The sequence below is a fragment of the Seriola dumerili genome, unplaced genomic scaffold (genome assembly GCF_002260705.1).
Source record: "Seriola dumerili isolate Sdu_G_001 unplaced genomic scaffold, Sdu_1.0 BDQW01000260.1, whole genome shotgun sequence".
Lineage (NCBI taxonomy): Eukaryota > Metazoa > Chordata > Actinopteri > Carangiformes > Carangidae > Seriola > Seriola dumerili.
In genome coordinates this window covers 1226683-1243377 of record NW_019174515.1, presented here as the reverse complement: position 1 = coordinate 1243377, position 16695 = coordinate 1226683, and the positions used below count along the sequence as shown (strand labels likewise).

The 16695-nt window shown below is 41.2% G+C and overlaps 1 protein-coding gene across 1 annotated transcript in view; it reads right to left on the bottom strand.

Moving 5' to 3' along the window:
- Positions 1 to 15835, bottom strand: part of LOC111230241 (GRB2-related adapter protein-like) — a 31629-nt gene extending 15794 nt beyond the window's left edge. Inside the window, exons 1-3 of the mRNA XM_022756908.1 lie at positions 15429 to 15835; positions 9911 to 10008; positions 8759 to 8878 (exon numbers count right to left, since the gene is read on the bottom strand). Coding sequence (XP_022612629.1) covers positions 8759 to 8878; positions 9911 to 10008; positions 15429 to 15506 — 296 coding nt within the window. The 5' untranslated portion in view covers positions 15507 to 15835. The remainder of the gene's footprint in view (positions 1 to 8758; positions 8879 to 9910; positions 10009 to 15428) is intronic.
- Between the last annotated feature and the right edge of the window lie 860 nt (positions 15836 to 16695).

The following is a 16695-nucleotide window of genomic DNA, read 5'->3' as shown; positions in this document are numbered from 1 at the left end:
TGCCCTTCTTCCTCTGCTTTCTCTGTTTCACCCTGGCATGTCCTCATTCTCTCCTCTCACCCTCAGCCATGTCCCAAAAAAATGAATGAAGCTGTGGTGTGGAAAAAGGCGGTGTAATTCAAGCCAATTTGGGACGTTTTTTGACTGATTTTTGGATTGACACTGTTCCAGCCTCTGTAGTCTTTGAGCATTAAGTCATTCTGTGTGAGCAGCAGTGTTATCTGTCAGTCTTTTTTTTTTTTTTGCTTTTGCTTTTGCCTCAGGGTCTGTATTCCTGTCTGTGTTCTCACTCTTCTCCATTATCTGACTTCATCTATCTAACTTTTCCCTCCCTGTTGCAATTATGTGCTCCACTGTGCCTCCGCTGCCTTTCTCGATTCAGCCTTACCCTTCCATTGACTCACACACACATAACACAAAGTCGTGATGTTCTCTGAATGATTTCCATTAGCCCCACCAGTGTCCCTAGTTGTCCGGCACCCTCTGCTGCACCCTAATGGTGGGGCCTTTTTTAGTATGTGTGAGTCATATTTTGGAATTAAAAGAGCAGACTATGGCATTTACATGGGCCGCTCTGTGGGTCTGGGGGAGTCTGTGCAAAGCAGATGATGTCAAACAAACGTATGTAACACCCATTTAGATGTGTATTACTTTATGATATAAATAATTTGCCATTATATAAAAAAATATATTTTTGTACCAGAACGATTCCCATTAGCCCCACCAGTGTCCCTAGTTGTCCGGCACCCTCTGCTGCACCCTACTGGTGGGGCTCCGTTACTGCTGCCAGCTGCGCACACGTGCAGCTGTTTGTCTGAGGGCGACAAAGCATGGGCCAGTGCGTGCACCGCATGACAAAGAAATAATAAGTACGGATTTATGAGTGTAGAAGGTGAAGAGAAGAGTGGAGAGTAAAGACAGGATGTAGGCAGGGCAAGGACTTTCCCTTTAGGGGATTCACAAAAGCAGTATGAAACACATCAAATACTCAGAGGGAAAGAAAAGGGGAAACAAAACATTTTAAGTTGTCCTAGCCTGTTCGCCACATCTAGCTCATTTCCTGCAGGTGTTGGGCAAAAGTAACCATGCTTTGTCTAGCATTCATTTTTTGTTTCAGTTTGGAAATGTATTTTTTTTTTAAAACCTACCAGGCCCATCTTAAAATTAACTGTTGTCTCTTACTAACAAAATGCAGAATGAATGTGATGCAAACAGGCTATTTCATTCAGTGGCTCACAGCACACACTTACACTGATATGACAACTTTGATTTCAGGCACAGAATTATGAAATCAAAGAAAGTTAAAGTTGGTTTTTCATAGACACGTGATGCCAGGTCTTTTGGGAAATAATTCCAGATGAAATATGAAGGAATTACATTCAAACTCTGTAAAGGCTACCATTATTTTGGGTGGGCAACATGTAGTAAAAATGTCATTTTGATTATATAAGACAATAAATCAACTGTTATGAAAACCTCCATACATATAGCATCTGAAATATTTCATTCTGACCTTGGCAAATCAGTTCCACATGTAGTGCCAGAGGAAAACCAAAATTTCCTGTGACATCTCCATGCAGCTGATCAGAATCTATTCAAATATTGGAACAACAATGGAAACAATGGAAACTTACTAATATTATTTTATCAACTATATTTGACTTTTCCTCATCTTGTAAATAGTTTACATCAGTGATCCCATTGTGGTGAATACAAACTCTAACTTAGTTCAGCATTACCAGCAAAGGTTTATAAAAAGCAAAAGAAAAAGGTTTTTTAAAGAGGAGGAGAGAAAGTAGATGAAATGAAATGTTGTAGCTATATCAGTGTTACAGCTGATGAAGGTTTTATTCATTATTACCCAGAGACATTAGAGAACCTGTGTGCTATAACAACACAGACAACATCTGTCTCAGCTTCATCACACACACACGCACACACACACACATAAAGCACACTCTCCAAGTGCCCTGTCATCTCCCTGATCCAGTGTAATTAAGGCCCACAGCGATAGAGAGATTATGTTCTTTTTCCAAGTAAAAGGAAACGAGAGAGAGAGAGATTAAGAGAGAACAAGAGTGAGAAAGATTGAAAGAGAGAAAATGAAATAGATGTAGAGATAGAACACACAGCGAGAGATATACTGTAGATGAGGACAGAAGTTATTTTTAAAACTTTACTCTGTACCAGCACAATTCAAGATGTGTGAAGGTCATCCATCCATCTCTCCCTCGACTTCCTCCATCAGTCTATTCTCACTTCACTAACTTCTCGCGTGTCTCTCATACTGCCACCCCCCCCCCCCGCACCCCCCGCACCCCTATATCCCCCACCCCTCTAATCTGCTGTTCAGATTCTAAACTGCTGCAGATGTCTGCAATGCTTCACCCAGACACACTGACACCTCCAGCTGTCAATTTAACTCTGTGACTGTGTGCGTGTGTCAGTAACTTATGGTCGTGTCAAGGAGTTATCAGTCTGCGTGCTTGCTGCAAATAACAGATTATATCTTGTGTTGACATGTGCAAGCCAATGAGTGTCTGTTGGTGTGTGTGTGTGTGTGACTGCCCGTCCATGGCTTGTGTCTCATGTAAGACAGCTTGTCTGTGAGCACAGTGGCCATGAGTGTGTGTGTGTGTGTGTGTTTGTGTGTACAGTACGTGTGTGCCATCCTTGCATGTGTGTGTACATGTGTGTCACGCTTGCATGCCAGCCAAGCATGTCAGTGAGAGAGTGAGAGGTTCAGCTCCTCCTGCAGCATTAAAAAAGCAGGGCCGTCACCTGCTTCGATAGATGGAGGAGGAGGAGTGTGTGTGTGTGTGTGTGTGTGTGTGTGTGTGCAGTTAGGGGGCTGAGACGGAGCAAATGAGGGGAAGAATGATAAAATATGTTTGGTGGAGGCAATTTAGTTGAAAGTGTGTTGACAGCTCAATAAGGAGCCTGAGAAAGAAATNTGTGTGTACAGTACGTGTGTGCCATCCTTGCATGTGTGTGTACATGTGTGTCACGCTTGCATGCCAGCCAAGCATGTCAGTGAGAGAGTGAGAGGTTCAGCTCCTCCTGCAGCATTAAAAAGCAGGGCCGTCACCTGCTTCGATAGATGGAGGAGGAGGAGTGTGTGTGTGTGTGTGTGTGTGTGTGTGTGTGCAGTTAGGGGGCTGAGACGGAGCAAATGAGGGGAAGAATGATAAAATATGTTTGGTGGAGGCAATTTAGTTGAAAGTGTGTTGACAGCTCAATAAGGAGCCTGAGAAAGAAATGATATGAGCTCCATAAAGTGAGAAGGAGTCTCTTCTCAAGTCAGTTATCGCCACAGAAAAAGCAGACACTCACCTAAACAATGATTATATTTAAAAAAGAAAAAAAGTAATTTATTTTGCCTTTGAAAAGACACCATGCCTGTATAGCTTTGTATCTTTTCCAACTCCCAAACAATGAATTCAAACCATGAATTCTTGCGTGTCAGCCTGAAAATTAGGACAGACTGATACGATCGAGTTCAGAACAAGAGCTGCTGTCACTGGTTGAGATATATTTCGGGAGATGGAGCCCATATCAGCAACTGGCAACTTTTAACTGTAATAAAGGAATTCCTGTATGTGAGTAGTTATGTAATAGTTTCTCAGAGCCAGAGCTCCTTCGAGGGAAAAAATAATCTAAGTCATGTAGATAAATCTCAACAGGCAGAGGCCAAAGAGCCACAGGTTTTTTTGGCTGTGTAATGTTACACAAACCCTTAAGTTAGAAGCTATAGACATAATTTACTGAAACAAAAAAAACAAAAAAACAACTATAATTTCAAGTAGTTTTGCAGTCTCTCCAAGAGATTAGCTAAACCAGCCTGTAGCGATTTCAAATAGTTAGCACTGCTACTGTATGTGGTAAAGTCTTAAAAGAAATTGTTTGACAGTTAACTTTCTTGCAGAGTCACGTGATAATATCTATACCAAAATATGAATGATGAATATGAAGCTAGCCAGTAGCCTGTTAGCTTGGCTTAGCACACAAACTGGAAACTGGTGTAAACAGCAAGCCTTTGCATAGGGTAACAATTTATTTATTTTTTTATTTAAGTTTTTGTGTGGATTAAACAAACCAGACAGCGAGCTTTAGAGGTGCTATTAGGTGCATTTTGTTACCTTCGGACAAAACCAGGCTAGCTGTTTCCAGTCTTCTGTGCTAAGCTAACTAGCTGCTAGTGGTGGCTTCATTTTTTACTGTTCAGACACAAGAGCAGTATCAATCTTCTGATCCATCTCTCAGCAAGAAAGTGAATAAGTCTAATTCTTAAAATCTCCAACTTTCAAGTTGCTAGCAAAAGTCATGGGGGAGCTTTTAGCCAACTTTTTAGTTACCCCTACAGTTGATACAGAGCAGAGACGGACAGAGATAAAAGGCAAAGGATAGAGTAAAGATAGAATTAAGTAAGAAAGAATTGAATAAAAAAAAGAGACAGAGAAAGGAAAGGAGGAGACCTTCTGGAGGGTTTGTCTCCCAGAGGACTGGCTGGTCTTATTTCATCTCTACTGTCAGTATGAGAAAACAGAGAAATAAGAACTTAAAGCAGACCCCCACCCCCCACTGTAAGCTTTTCCTTCTCCTGTCTATTTTATCTGCTGTCGCTGCTTGCTCTTTCACTCCGTCTCTGTTCATCTCTCTTTATATTTTTCCCTCTCCTCTGTATTTCTCTATGTACTTATGTCTCTGTCTCTCTCGAGTCTGTCTCAGTCGCGTTTTGGTCACAGAACTGTGGTATTAAAATGTGTCATTGAGCTGGGGCGTAAGCCTTACTGGAGAGTTGAAAAAACAGAAGACCAATGCACCAGTTTTTCTATAGTTGCTACATAAAGATGAATTCATTAGGGATTTTTCCAAATCCCTCCAGTGCCCATTTATTCATCATATGCAAACAGCTTTAAAGGAATAGCTTTGTTGCCAAGAGTTAAATGGAGAAGATTGATACCATTGTCATGTCTGTATGAAGCTACAGCCAGCAGCCAGTTAGCTTAGCTTAGCACAAAGATTGGAAACGGGAAACATCTAGCCTGGCTCTGTCCGGGCAACAAATGAGATAACGTGTTAATAAGATTAAGAGGCTTTGTGCTAAGCTAAACTAAGATAAGCTAACCGGCTGCGAGAGATGCTTCATATTACAGACATGTTATATTACAAATTGATCAAACTCGTGCTTCAGTGGTTTGGGGATGCATAAAGCAGGAACAGAACTTAGAGAAATTCACCTGGAAAAAAAGAAGCTATTTGCTTCCAGCCCCATATATTTATTCCAAAATTGTATTGCATAACTCACTGACTCACTTCTTGACTCTGTCATAAAGTCTTTGATGCATTTTCCTCGCATGCATTAATTTGTCCAAGTAAACCCAAATAATGTACTATCTGAGGAGTTATCAAGAGTCACTTAGTGTGAGATTGCCCCCCAGTAGATTACATTCATGCGACTTCAAACCTGCAGAGACAATGTTGCTGTAAAATAAGCATAAGCCCAAAGGTCAGTTCCCTTTAACGGTTCCTCTTTAGAGTAATGACTGTGATAAGAGACTAATGATGACTGATGACAAGGAGGCTCAATGAACAGCTCAATTCAGCACTTACTGTATGAGCCATCAGCCACTAGTAGAATGAGTCAGTGATATCTCAGGCCATGTCAAAGATGGTGGCCAGGAGGATGTTTTCTGTGGCTGAAAACGTCAATTTCGATCAGATATGAGACCAAGAAAACAGATGTGGGTTAGATATGTCTGCTGTAGACTTAAGGAAAAGCACCTGGATTAAACTCCCTGAATAACAAGAGTGAACACACAGAGCTTGAGACACATCAACGCACACAACATTTCTGACAGACATCTGGCTCAGACAAACTATCAGACTGTTAAACCAAAGAAAATGTCTTTTGTTCTACAAGACCTTCACCCAATAAAAGACAAAGGCCACAGGACAACCACCTTGGTGTTTGTGAGCTTTCATGTGCATGCAAGGGCTGACCACCGTGCTCTTCATACAAAATGTTTCAAGCAGGACGTAGCTGTGGTGAAACAGCTTAGAGCTCCTTCACACGACAAGATATGCAGCGATCAAAAAGAAAGTGACGTCCTGCTCGCACAATTTGACAAAAATATAAAAAAAACATTTTCTACTGTTTCAAGGAGAAACAGGTAACCCAAGTCCTTGATAAACAAAATGACAAAAACTTAAAATATCCCAAAAATCTATTAAAGGAGCTATTGTGTTGTAATTATAATTAATTACAATGTTAATGAAATAGTAATTGTAATTGTTTAGTGTATCAACTTTCCCTCGAAGAACACTGTATGCTTTTGCTACTGATTTCTTAGAGTGTGTGTTGATGACGCACAGAGCCTGAGCACAGTTGTTACTTTCAGCTGTGAAGGTGCATGGGGTGAGGGGGCTGACATTGATAGTGAATGTGGCAGAGTATGAATCAGGAAGTGAGATTTTCCATTTTAGAAACGGTGACAGTTATGCCTCTTCTCTGCAAGAATTTGTAAAATACCACACAGGTACAAGACATGCTGCCTTTTATTTAAAACTATGTCAATGTGCCTCAGCTCCTTTGCTTAACTTTTTCTTTTTCAGGATAGATCGATATTATAGCATTGTGAAAAAATGTGAAAAGACAAAATACAGCCTTTGGGTGCATCTGCTGCTGACTCAAAGGAAGATGTGAAAGCCCAGCTAAGCAAAATGGATTCCTCATCTCTCTCTATAATACTAGGTTGGCGTCACTTTGCTCCACTTTCCAGAAATAAGCTACTAAATAACCCATTGGGACAGTGTCACTAGGCACAGTCTGAAGTTAGTCCCCTGCCACATATTCTTTTATACCCACCTTTCAAAAGTATTCTGCTCTAAAGGTGTTTTAAAGAAGCCCACCCTCTATTCTGTCTGTACTTCAGACCACATGCCCTTCTGACTGAATTTTCATGACGACTGATCACCTTGAAGGCCCACAATCAGAACCATATCCTCCACTGAGGCCGCTGAGGTCATGTCACCGGTGCTTTCTCCGGAGATTTTAAAAAACCTGCGGGAAGGTCTGCATTCTACATTGGCTGATATTTTATATGCTGGTTCCAGCGTCTTTCTGACTCAATATATTCAATCTTTAGGCATATAAATAAATTAACAGCTAAATAAATGCAGGACTTGTTATTTTCTTACCAGCGTTTGATTTGATCACTCTTTAGTGATAGAAAACATTTATCTTCAAATTTAATTATAACTGTATATCACAACCAAATGATCAAAGTAATAATAGATGGATTTGAAACTGACCCTCAGTTTTAATGTATCATCACACTGTCATATTATATTTAATGAAGAAAAACATTAAATATAAAAGCCATCATCTATGAAAATGCATAGCTATTTTAACTGAAAACTACAAATATCATAAATTTAAAGTTTAACCTTATACCACATTCACAATGTTGCATGATTCCTAACTCCACCTGCATTTTTTCCAATAAAGCAAGAAACAAAGCCCCTTTCTTGAACCCGTTCATGGCTGTGAAAGTGGATCTGATTTTCACGGACTGACGTGACGTCAAAGCCGGACCGCGCTGAGCCGAATCTCCACTGTTACTCCTGTCTCACGTCTCCTCTGACAGGTGAACTGTTTGTACATGAGGGCCACACACACACACACACACACGTACGTGCGCGCGCTCAGACAAACACCTGACCCAATTTTCAAGCTGCTGCACGATCCAGTAACAACAGCCAGAGAGACATCAACAAACAGCCAAAAAAACAAGTAGCATCAAAATCCTCTCTGTCCCCTCTTGGCAAACCTGTTTTACACACAGCACCTTCCTTCTCTCCCCTCACTCTTCTGTAATTTTCCCTTTTGATTCCCCTACTGCAGTCAACCTGTTTTCCTGTCCTGTCCTGTCCTGTCCTGTCCTGTCCTGTATTAATCCTTCTAAAAGTCTAAGACAAATCCACTGAGAGAGAGTATCATGCCCAAAGATCAGAAACTGACCACAGAACAACCCCAAAATTCAACTCTTAACCCCTGACTTGAGCCATCTTACAGCCCCAGCTGCAAGCGAGAAGCCAACCCTCTGTTCCAGACCTGGCCTTTATTAACGCCAAATTTCAGCCTTTATAACCCCCACCCACACTCACACACCCGGCCTCTCCAATTCCAATATCTACACAGCCCCCGGGAGCAAAACACCAAGCCTCAGCTGCATCCCTGACCGTCATCCCCCAACAAGACAACCGATCGCCCCCATCAGCAGCTCCAGATGCCGCAGTGTGCCAGACAGGATTAGCTCACATCAGGCCAGAGGGGTTGCAGATCTTCCCTCTTACCCTCCACCCCACACCTCATCCTCTCAACCCTCTTCCTCTGACTGCTCCTCTGATCCCCTGCCACCGTCATAAACACTACACTACACACAGACACACACACACACACACACACGCACTAATACATGCGCATATTCAGAATGAATTAATTAACAAACAAGGGACAATTATACTGTGTGCGGAGGCGATGTGTGCACACATTATATGTTTTACATAGATCTGCTAATTAAATGAGATTGTACTGGATGAGACAGGATGAAAATTTGCTCTTCCCTGCGGAGAAACAGGGCAGTTGCAGTAATAAGTGGACACATGACAATATAGGAACACACGGATCAAAGTTGTGTGTTTTAGAGGAAAAAGGTCAAAGTGCAAAATATATGATTCTTGAATGATCACCTACCTGACAGACATGGAGAACTCTCCGGGAGCACTCTCACTCTCTCTGACCAGAAACGCTCCACACTCCCTGTGTCTGAGGCGACTTTCTGCCACGCCACGAGATATACGACCTGCAAACCAGCTGCAGGCAAGAGAGAAAGAAGTGGACATAAGTAAGAAAGAAAGAGGTCAGTGATGCTACTGCTTCATGCATATGATCTGTGTTGTTCAGATTAATGAGCAGCTGCAACACAATTTAGCACAAATCAACTTGAGAAAGGAGTTTGTTTGGATGTTTGTATTTTCAGCACAGCACAGATCAATGCTGACAAATAAAAGAGAGGTTGACTGTGGGGTGAAAAAAAAAAGGTGAAGTTATTTTTAAACACGCTGCTAAATATGCACGCAACACAAATCCCAAAATGCTGGATTTCAGTTGTCAGCGGTGGAGCGGTAGTAATAATGTCATTTTTCATTTTATTTTATTATTTCTCATTAGTTTTGCTTAGTAGAGCAGTTTGCTTTGATGCAAGGCTTGCATAAGTGATGTTCTGCTTTCATGAACCTGCGCTCCTCATCTGATGACTCAGATGAACCAGTATGGTGGACAGATTATAGGACGCTCTCGTTTCAGGTCAAAAAGGTCAGCGTTCTGGATTTTTATTTCATGGCTCTTGTGAAGAAATGTGGAGGAGTAAAAAACACATTTCCCAACAGACTACACATGAACTTTGACTGGACCGTACAGCAGTGTTCATTAATGAGCCAGAAGTGCTGTAATGGCTGTGCTGTCAGTTTAGTGTTTGTCGCAGTGAAGGGTAGAACCCAGCTGGTGTATGACCATCTGATGGAGATTCAGGGTGTACCAGCAGCTTCACTGTAAACACACACACACACACACGGCTGTATCGTGTGTGATTACGTAAGGCAGCGAGTGAGTGTGTTCCTTTGGGTAGGCTGCCTTATGCCGGAGTGCAGATGTCCAAAGCAGAGCAGAAACCGCCCGGAGGTGCACACACTCACTGATGAGCTGTTTAGATAGACCAGTGCTGGACGTGTGAAATGCATTCATCTGCTTTACAGATGAGTTGACGATGCGTGTGTGTCTGTGTGTGTGTGTGTGTGTGTGTGTGTGTGTGTGTGTGTGTGTGTGTGTGTGTGTCTGTGTACTTACGCGTGTGGCCGCAGGTTGATGTAGTTTTTTGGCACAAAGCCTTTTCTGTTGTGGAGCTCAGCTGTGTACCAGTTAGGATCATCCTCCATGTTGGTGATCTAGGAGTGAGCACACGCATACACACATGCACGGTACACACATACACACACACACACACACACGCACGGATGTAATATTGCCCATAATGATGTTAATGCAGGCTTGGTCATTATTTTTTCCCTCTGTCTCACTGTATTTCAGTCTCCTCGCCAGGCCAATCTTCCTCAATTATCCACTACAGTGGCTTTTATCCATCTTTGTGTGAACTCTCAATTCACACAAATTCCAAAGCACACAATATTATTGGCAAGTTCAAAATGCCACATGAAGACCTTTGTGATTACGCACATGCAGGGCCAGCAAACAGATCCGGCCTGCTCTGCATTAACCCAGAAATTTCATCATAATGTCACAATGCAAGCTTCATTTCAATTGTTTTTGACTGCTCTCATTACAGTATCAGTTCTCACAAAACATTTAAAGTGGGGCTATGTGATAAAATAATACATTCTTCCCCCTTACAGATCAAATCTGAGTTCATTCACATTCAAAAACTGTGCTCAATTCAGCACACTCTGAGGTCTCGCCGCAACAACCATACATGGTCTGGTGTGGCCACTAGCTTATGATGGCTAATGTTAGCTACTCTTAGCAAGCTTAAGATAGACACTGCTGTGTAAGTGACATGTCAGTCAGCTCACTGACTTTAAGTCTCTGTTTGTGCTTCTGTTACACAACATTGTAGCATGATACAGGTAACATTTCAGCGAAGAAGAAGTAAACACATCATGTCAGTTTGTGCAGTGTAACTGGCTGCAGTGTGACTGTAGCGGCCTCTGTTCTACAAAAGTTGCATGGTCTCGCTTTAAGCATTTAATTCAAAGCAACCAGCAATTAACTCATAAATGCCTGAAATTTGTCTCAGGGGCAGCTGCCACATTCACATTACATCAGATTTATCAAAGCTCATAAACATGGAAAGGGCATTCATGTCAGCCTCATGGTGGTAACGAGAGAGACAGTCACTGTTTCTAGATGGCTGATATGGCCCTGCATGTTGTTGTATGATATGGCCCCTGTATTGTGTGTATGTCCCAAATAATTTTTAAAAATCTGCCAAAAGCTGCAAATATATTTTTGTGTTTCAAGTAATTTGCTCCAGACAGAAAATGATTGAAGTGAGTGATGTCTGCTCATCCCTGACCTGACTGATGTTCTCTATACCTCCTACCTTCATTTTGAATAGAGCCGGGGCTGGCAATGCTAAATCATTATTATTCTCATTATAAATATTATTATTGACAGTTTTTAGACAACCTTAGAAAAACCAAGTGATGAGGGCAGGGGAGGACAGCTTTTAATTGTGAGAGAGACACATTGTCACCTGATATGCTCCAGTTTAATATGAAGCCGTTTTATTCTCTCTCATCTCATTGGTCTGGTCTATTATTGTCATATTTATTTCGGTATTCTAATCCAGTTGTGACAATCCTTGTCATTTTGATATTTTAAGCCGTTGTTTTTTTTTGCTCTGCTTGGCTGCTTGCAGACACATTTCATAAACCCCTCTCTTTTTCATCTCCCCTGCAGAACTGAGGTCACTTCGTCATCACTTTTTGGAGTTTTTTTTTTTTTTTCTGTATCACATTGCCCCTGCGTTTTATCAGCAAAACTAAACAGGTAAAATGTGACAGATAGTAAAAAAAACTGTACAGATGAAATGTATCCTGCCAGTGAGCACTTCAGTGATGTAGAACTCCTCGGGCGATGTTGCCCATATGTCAAGAAGTTGCCCTGTTCGCTTCTCTGCCTTTAGGAACTTTATTTCATGCACCAGCTATTTTAATGGTTACACTGCACATTTGTATGGGCATTTTAAAATGTGTTGCAGGCTATAGAATGATTTAATGTCCATAGCATCAATCATTGTTCAGTCACAGAGCTGAATGATTGCCCTTTGAATCAGTTCGTGTTTTCAGCATCGGTCCAAAAGACGTTTTATCTGGAGAAGAAGTTCCACTTAAACAACCCTATGTTATATTTTAAACAGTTTAATGTGACATGTTGCACTATATTAATACTATCACATTTACATAAGCCCAACTGGATGTTTTCTCTTGTCTCTACTGCACTCGCTTATTCAACCGACCTGAGCCACAGCCTCAGTTAATTCATCACTCTCACTCTGTGACCCACAGACATTAACTTTTCCAACCAAAATTTTCCCCACCTCTCATGAACCTCCCTCTTGATGTCCTTTTTTAATTTTGCTTCTTAATTCCACTTTGCCAGGGGACACATTACAGTTACATCTAGAGCTCTTCACTTCTCAGCTTCTCTTCTTCTCTTCTTTACTTCCTACAGACAAGACACTTACATCACAGCCCCACCGTTTATTAAACAATAAACAGAAGTTATGCTCATAGACCATCATGACAGAGAACACGGTGAGTCTGCAATCAGCCAAATCTATTAATAACCAAATTTATTAATAATTTCTTCATTTCTTTTCATATGTTCTAAAACTTTCCATGCTTTATAAATACATCTACATTGTCATTGACAATTACGTCTTTTCATTCACCTTCACAGGATGCACGTTCTAAATGCCCCACTTGCACAAACTAAGGCAGCCTGGGCTCAGGTCCTTTTTGTTGGACCAGGAAGTGCAGCAAATAAAAACTTTATTTCCCAAGGATTTATTTTAGTGACTCAAATTTTTTTTGCATGTTTCTTATTCGGTGATGGGGGTGCCCGTTGTACTACCTGGCTACTTTCTGTGATTTTAGTCACTGCCACTGACAGAAGAATCACACAAACCGAATTGTCACATTCGTGTGTTGGGGTTTGAGGAACAAAAGAAACGCCCCACTTTTGTGTCCCCTGTGTCAAACTCTGTCTCCTGGCCCGACACTGAATGTCAAAGCAGCTACTTTTTTATTGAACTATGAAGCTATCATTATAATCATTCCTTTACGAGTCTCCACTCCGCTCCACTCAGACTGATTGATCACATTTATCACATGGCTACTGCACAACAGGGCATGAACAAAACAATGCTCCCCCATATGAATGATACAAATTATAATAATAATCAATATAATAAAATGAGATGAAAAATGAAATCTGATTGCTCTCATCCACACTGGCAACAGGGTGGGGAAAAGGAGCAGCTACAGAAAGGGGGGGTTTTTGGCACACTAAAAGGAAGTAGTAACAGGAGAGTTATCTGACATTCAGTTTAGTGTCTTTTTCAATGATGGACATATTGCATGATACTATATGAAATGTTGTGATACTGTAAAGTTCAGGCCATCTGTGCTGCGAGCAGGAATGAGCAAACGTGGAGAATTATTTAAAAGTCTGACTCAAGTGTGAACCAGAGTTGTTTGGCTGAGTCAAGAGAGTAGTTTATCCCAGCGGGAGGAAAGAAAACATTGCACATAAAGTGAACAGTGTTTTAAGTGTTGGTCCCATTTTAGTTACAATAAATGCGTCACTGTGGCTTTGATGCTGTTTGACCTAGCCACCAACTGAGTGCTGATCAAACCCAACAACTAAATCTATCAGGATTCACAAGAAGGGTATTTAGAAAAAAAGATTCTCAAATTGTTGTATCCCGATATAAAAAGTTCAGGGAATAAAGAATCACATTTATTTTCTGTAACAACACACTGACAGCAGCAAAACTAAACGCCACCTCATATTGGCTCCATCATACACTGGCACTCCGCTCCAAATATAAATAAATAAATAAAGATTTTGCAGACAGCTGAAATGAGAAGCTGCTTTATTCATGTGTTGTCTAATATTGGAACAGAGTCTATCTGGGATGAATAATATAGTAGCGTATGGCTTACAATTAAAGGTAAATTCCACCCTCAGGCATTACTATCCTATTAGACATCATCAAATACGTCATGGGGTAATTTTGTGGTGTCTACCTCATCATCCTTAGGTGATTTCCAACATTTCCCAGATTTCCCCATTTGAAACCTTTCAGAGAATGGTGGAAAACTAGTACAAGCAAACAGCACAAGTCCTAGTCAAGCAAAAGTCAGCGCTGCCTCTGACACCAAATTTGCCAGCATCAGCATCATTGCACTCTGGTCTACTGAGGCTAAATCCAGTGCAGAAATTGATTTCGCTGTGTCTTCTAGCCTGGATTTGTCTTTGTATGACTGTCGAACAGCTGGTGTCACGGTTTGTTGTAAGTCGAGAAAGAAGCTCTTGCTCTTTAATTACGAGGTTCACTGTTGATGTTTTAAAGGGACGATTTTCTACGACAATAATTTCCAGCCGTACAGGAACGATGTCAGCACTGTGTTTTGCCTATTAGCCATCAGAGAAATACAAAAGCTGTAGCCTAGAATTTGCATCATGCATCTAGGAATATCCTGTCATTTTGGGAAATAAGATCTTTATTTATTTATTTATTTTCAGGCAGTTAAATGACGAGATTTATTTAAAAAAAAAAACTCTTCTCTCTGCACAATAAATATGACGTTACTGCCCTGAGGCCTTAGCTTGGCACAAAGATCAAAAACAGGGGAGGGTGGGACAGCTAGCCTAAAGCACAAAGATGACAAATTTACCATTTTAAGAGGGGTTATGCATCTCTGCATTTCTTGGCCAGGACCAGTTTCCGGGCTAAACTGGCAGAAATTCCAGGAAGTTACTGCTCTCAGTCAAGATATAGTCTGTTACATAATGTCTGTTAAAGAGTTTTTACATTTTATTTCTTGTATGGATAAAACAAACAAGATGTGGCGCATTATTTAGTGAGCTTTGAATATGCTGGCAGACAGATGTTGCCACCAGGTTCTGATCTGTTTCCCTCTGTTTCTAATCTTTATGTTAAGCTACAGTAGCCGGCTCCTGGCTCAAGTTACATGTTTACCATCGATCTTCTATTCTAACACTGGTCAAAAAAGTGAAAAGGTATATTTCCCAAAATGTCAAACTATTCTTTTAAACTACTCTAATTTTGCTTTACAACTTGTTGAGTTAGTTTCAACTGTGTAGATCAAATAAAAAATAAATATCTGTACATATTATCCTCTCAGTTACCAGCTGCACCAGGGCCAAAAATCCAATGTTTGTAACAATCACAACAAGTTCAAGCCATCTATACGCTGGTTGTTTTTCATATGGCTCTTTCTTTAGTCAGCCACAGCAGCACCTGGATACGGACTGTCAAGAGCTGTTGATGCTAAAGTTATAATTGTTGTAATTATCACAGCAGAGGCGGAGAGAGAGAAAGAGAGAGAGAGAGAGAGAGAGAAAGTGATGGTGGTGGTTGATTTGTTGCTTCAAGTATGAGTAACATGTGTAGATAGATAAAAAAATAGATAGATAGATAGATAGATAGATAGATAGATAGATAGATAGATAGATAGATAGATAGATAGATAGATAGATAGATAGATAGATAGATAGATATAGAAAGGGAAAAGTAGGGAACATTTATTTTCCTTACCTTGAGCATGTCTCCCTTGTTGAAACTGAGTTCATCGCCTTCAGTGGCACGAAACGTATACAGTGCCACCGCTTCCATGCCGAAACCCCTCAACACACACACACACACACACACACACACACTCACACACACTCTCAAACACACACTTCAGGGACCCCCACTAACCTCCCTGGCACGGGGAGTCGGGGGGGAGAGAAAGAGAGAAAGAATATTTTTAAGAAATAAATATATAAACAGCTGAAAGAAGACAATACCATGAAATAAAAGACAAGAAGAGAAGGCAGAGAAGAAGAGGAGTAAGAGAGGAGAGGTGTCGTCTGTCCGCTGAGCCAAAGAGCGCGCGAGAGAGTCAGAGCAGAGGGGGAGAGAGAGAGAGTGAGCTCAGTGAGGGGAAAAACACGACTGGCTGCTGCTCAGCAACACACTGCCATGAGTAACATTTAGAGACAGAGAGAGAGAGAGAGAGAGAGGCAAGGAAGTGGGAGGCACTTCCTGTGTATATATTTGTCTCATACACTCAATGTGGCTTCTGTGGATTCTGTATGTGTGTGGTTTGTCGTTACACTTCTGTCACTGTGCGAGCTGGCTTTACTTTTTTCACACCTTCACATGCAGTGAAAAGTGAGCTCATGGTTGCTGTTGTTCCTCGTTACTTTTTTAAGATCGAAACTTTTAGGCGGAGGTCAGGACGGAGTGAGAAACAAAGGGAATAATCCACCCAAAAATGATGAAAAAAGATGAGCTTTGTTTTATCAGCTCATTAAACACGAGTTGAGCTGGATTTCTCTGTGTAACAAACCTTCTGGCACGTCAGGTTGGCACACAGCACGTCGACTGATTTCTATTTCAGTGTCAGACTGTAGTTGTTGCAGCTAAATCAAAGGCTTCACTTCCCTTTTTTTTAACCCCCCCCTCCCACCACCACCATCCACACACACACACATTTGTAGGCTACATGTCACATTACTAATTTTTTGTATAGCTTTGGCTCAACATGCTCAACAATCTTAAGCATGTGGATAATTATTGATGGATAGATAACTAAAGTGTCTCCAACAGTTACTTCAGTAGTTGCCAGCCCATGATGTCTGAATGTTATTCCGTTGTGGCACTTTAAGAAGTATCTCCTCAAAGATGTAGCTTCACGTCAGGGCTACGATGACTTTGGAGATAGCGCACGGATGTCGCACACACCTGATTGGTCAGGACGGCTCGCTTGTGTTTTCTCCTGCAGGTTTCTGATGTTGGCAGAGATTGTTGAGAGTAA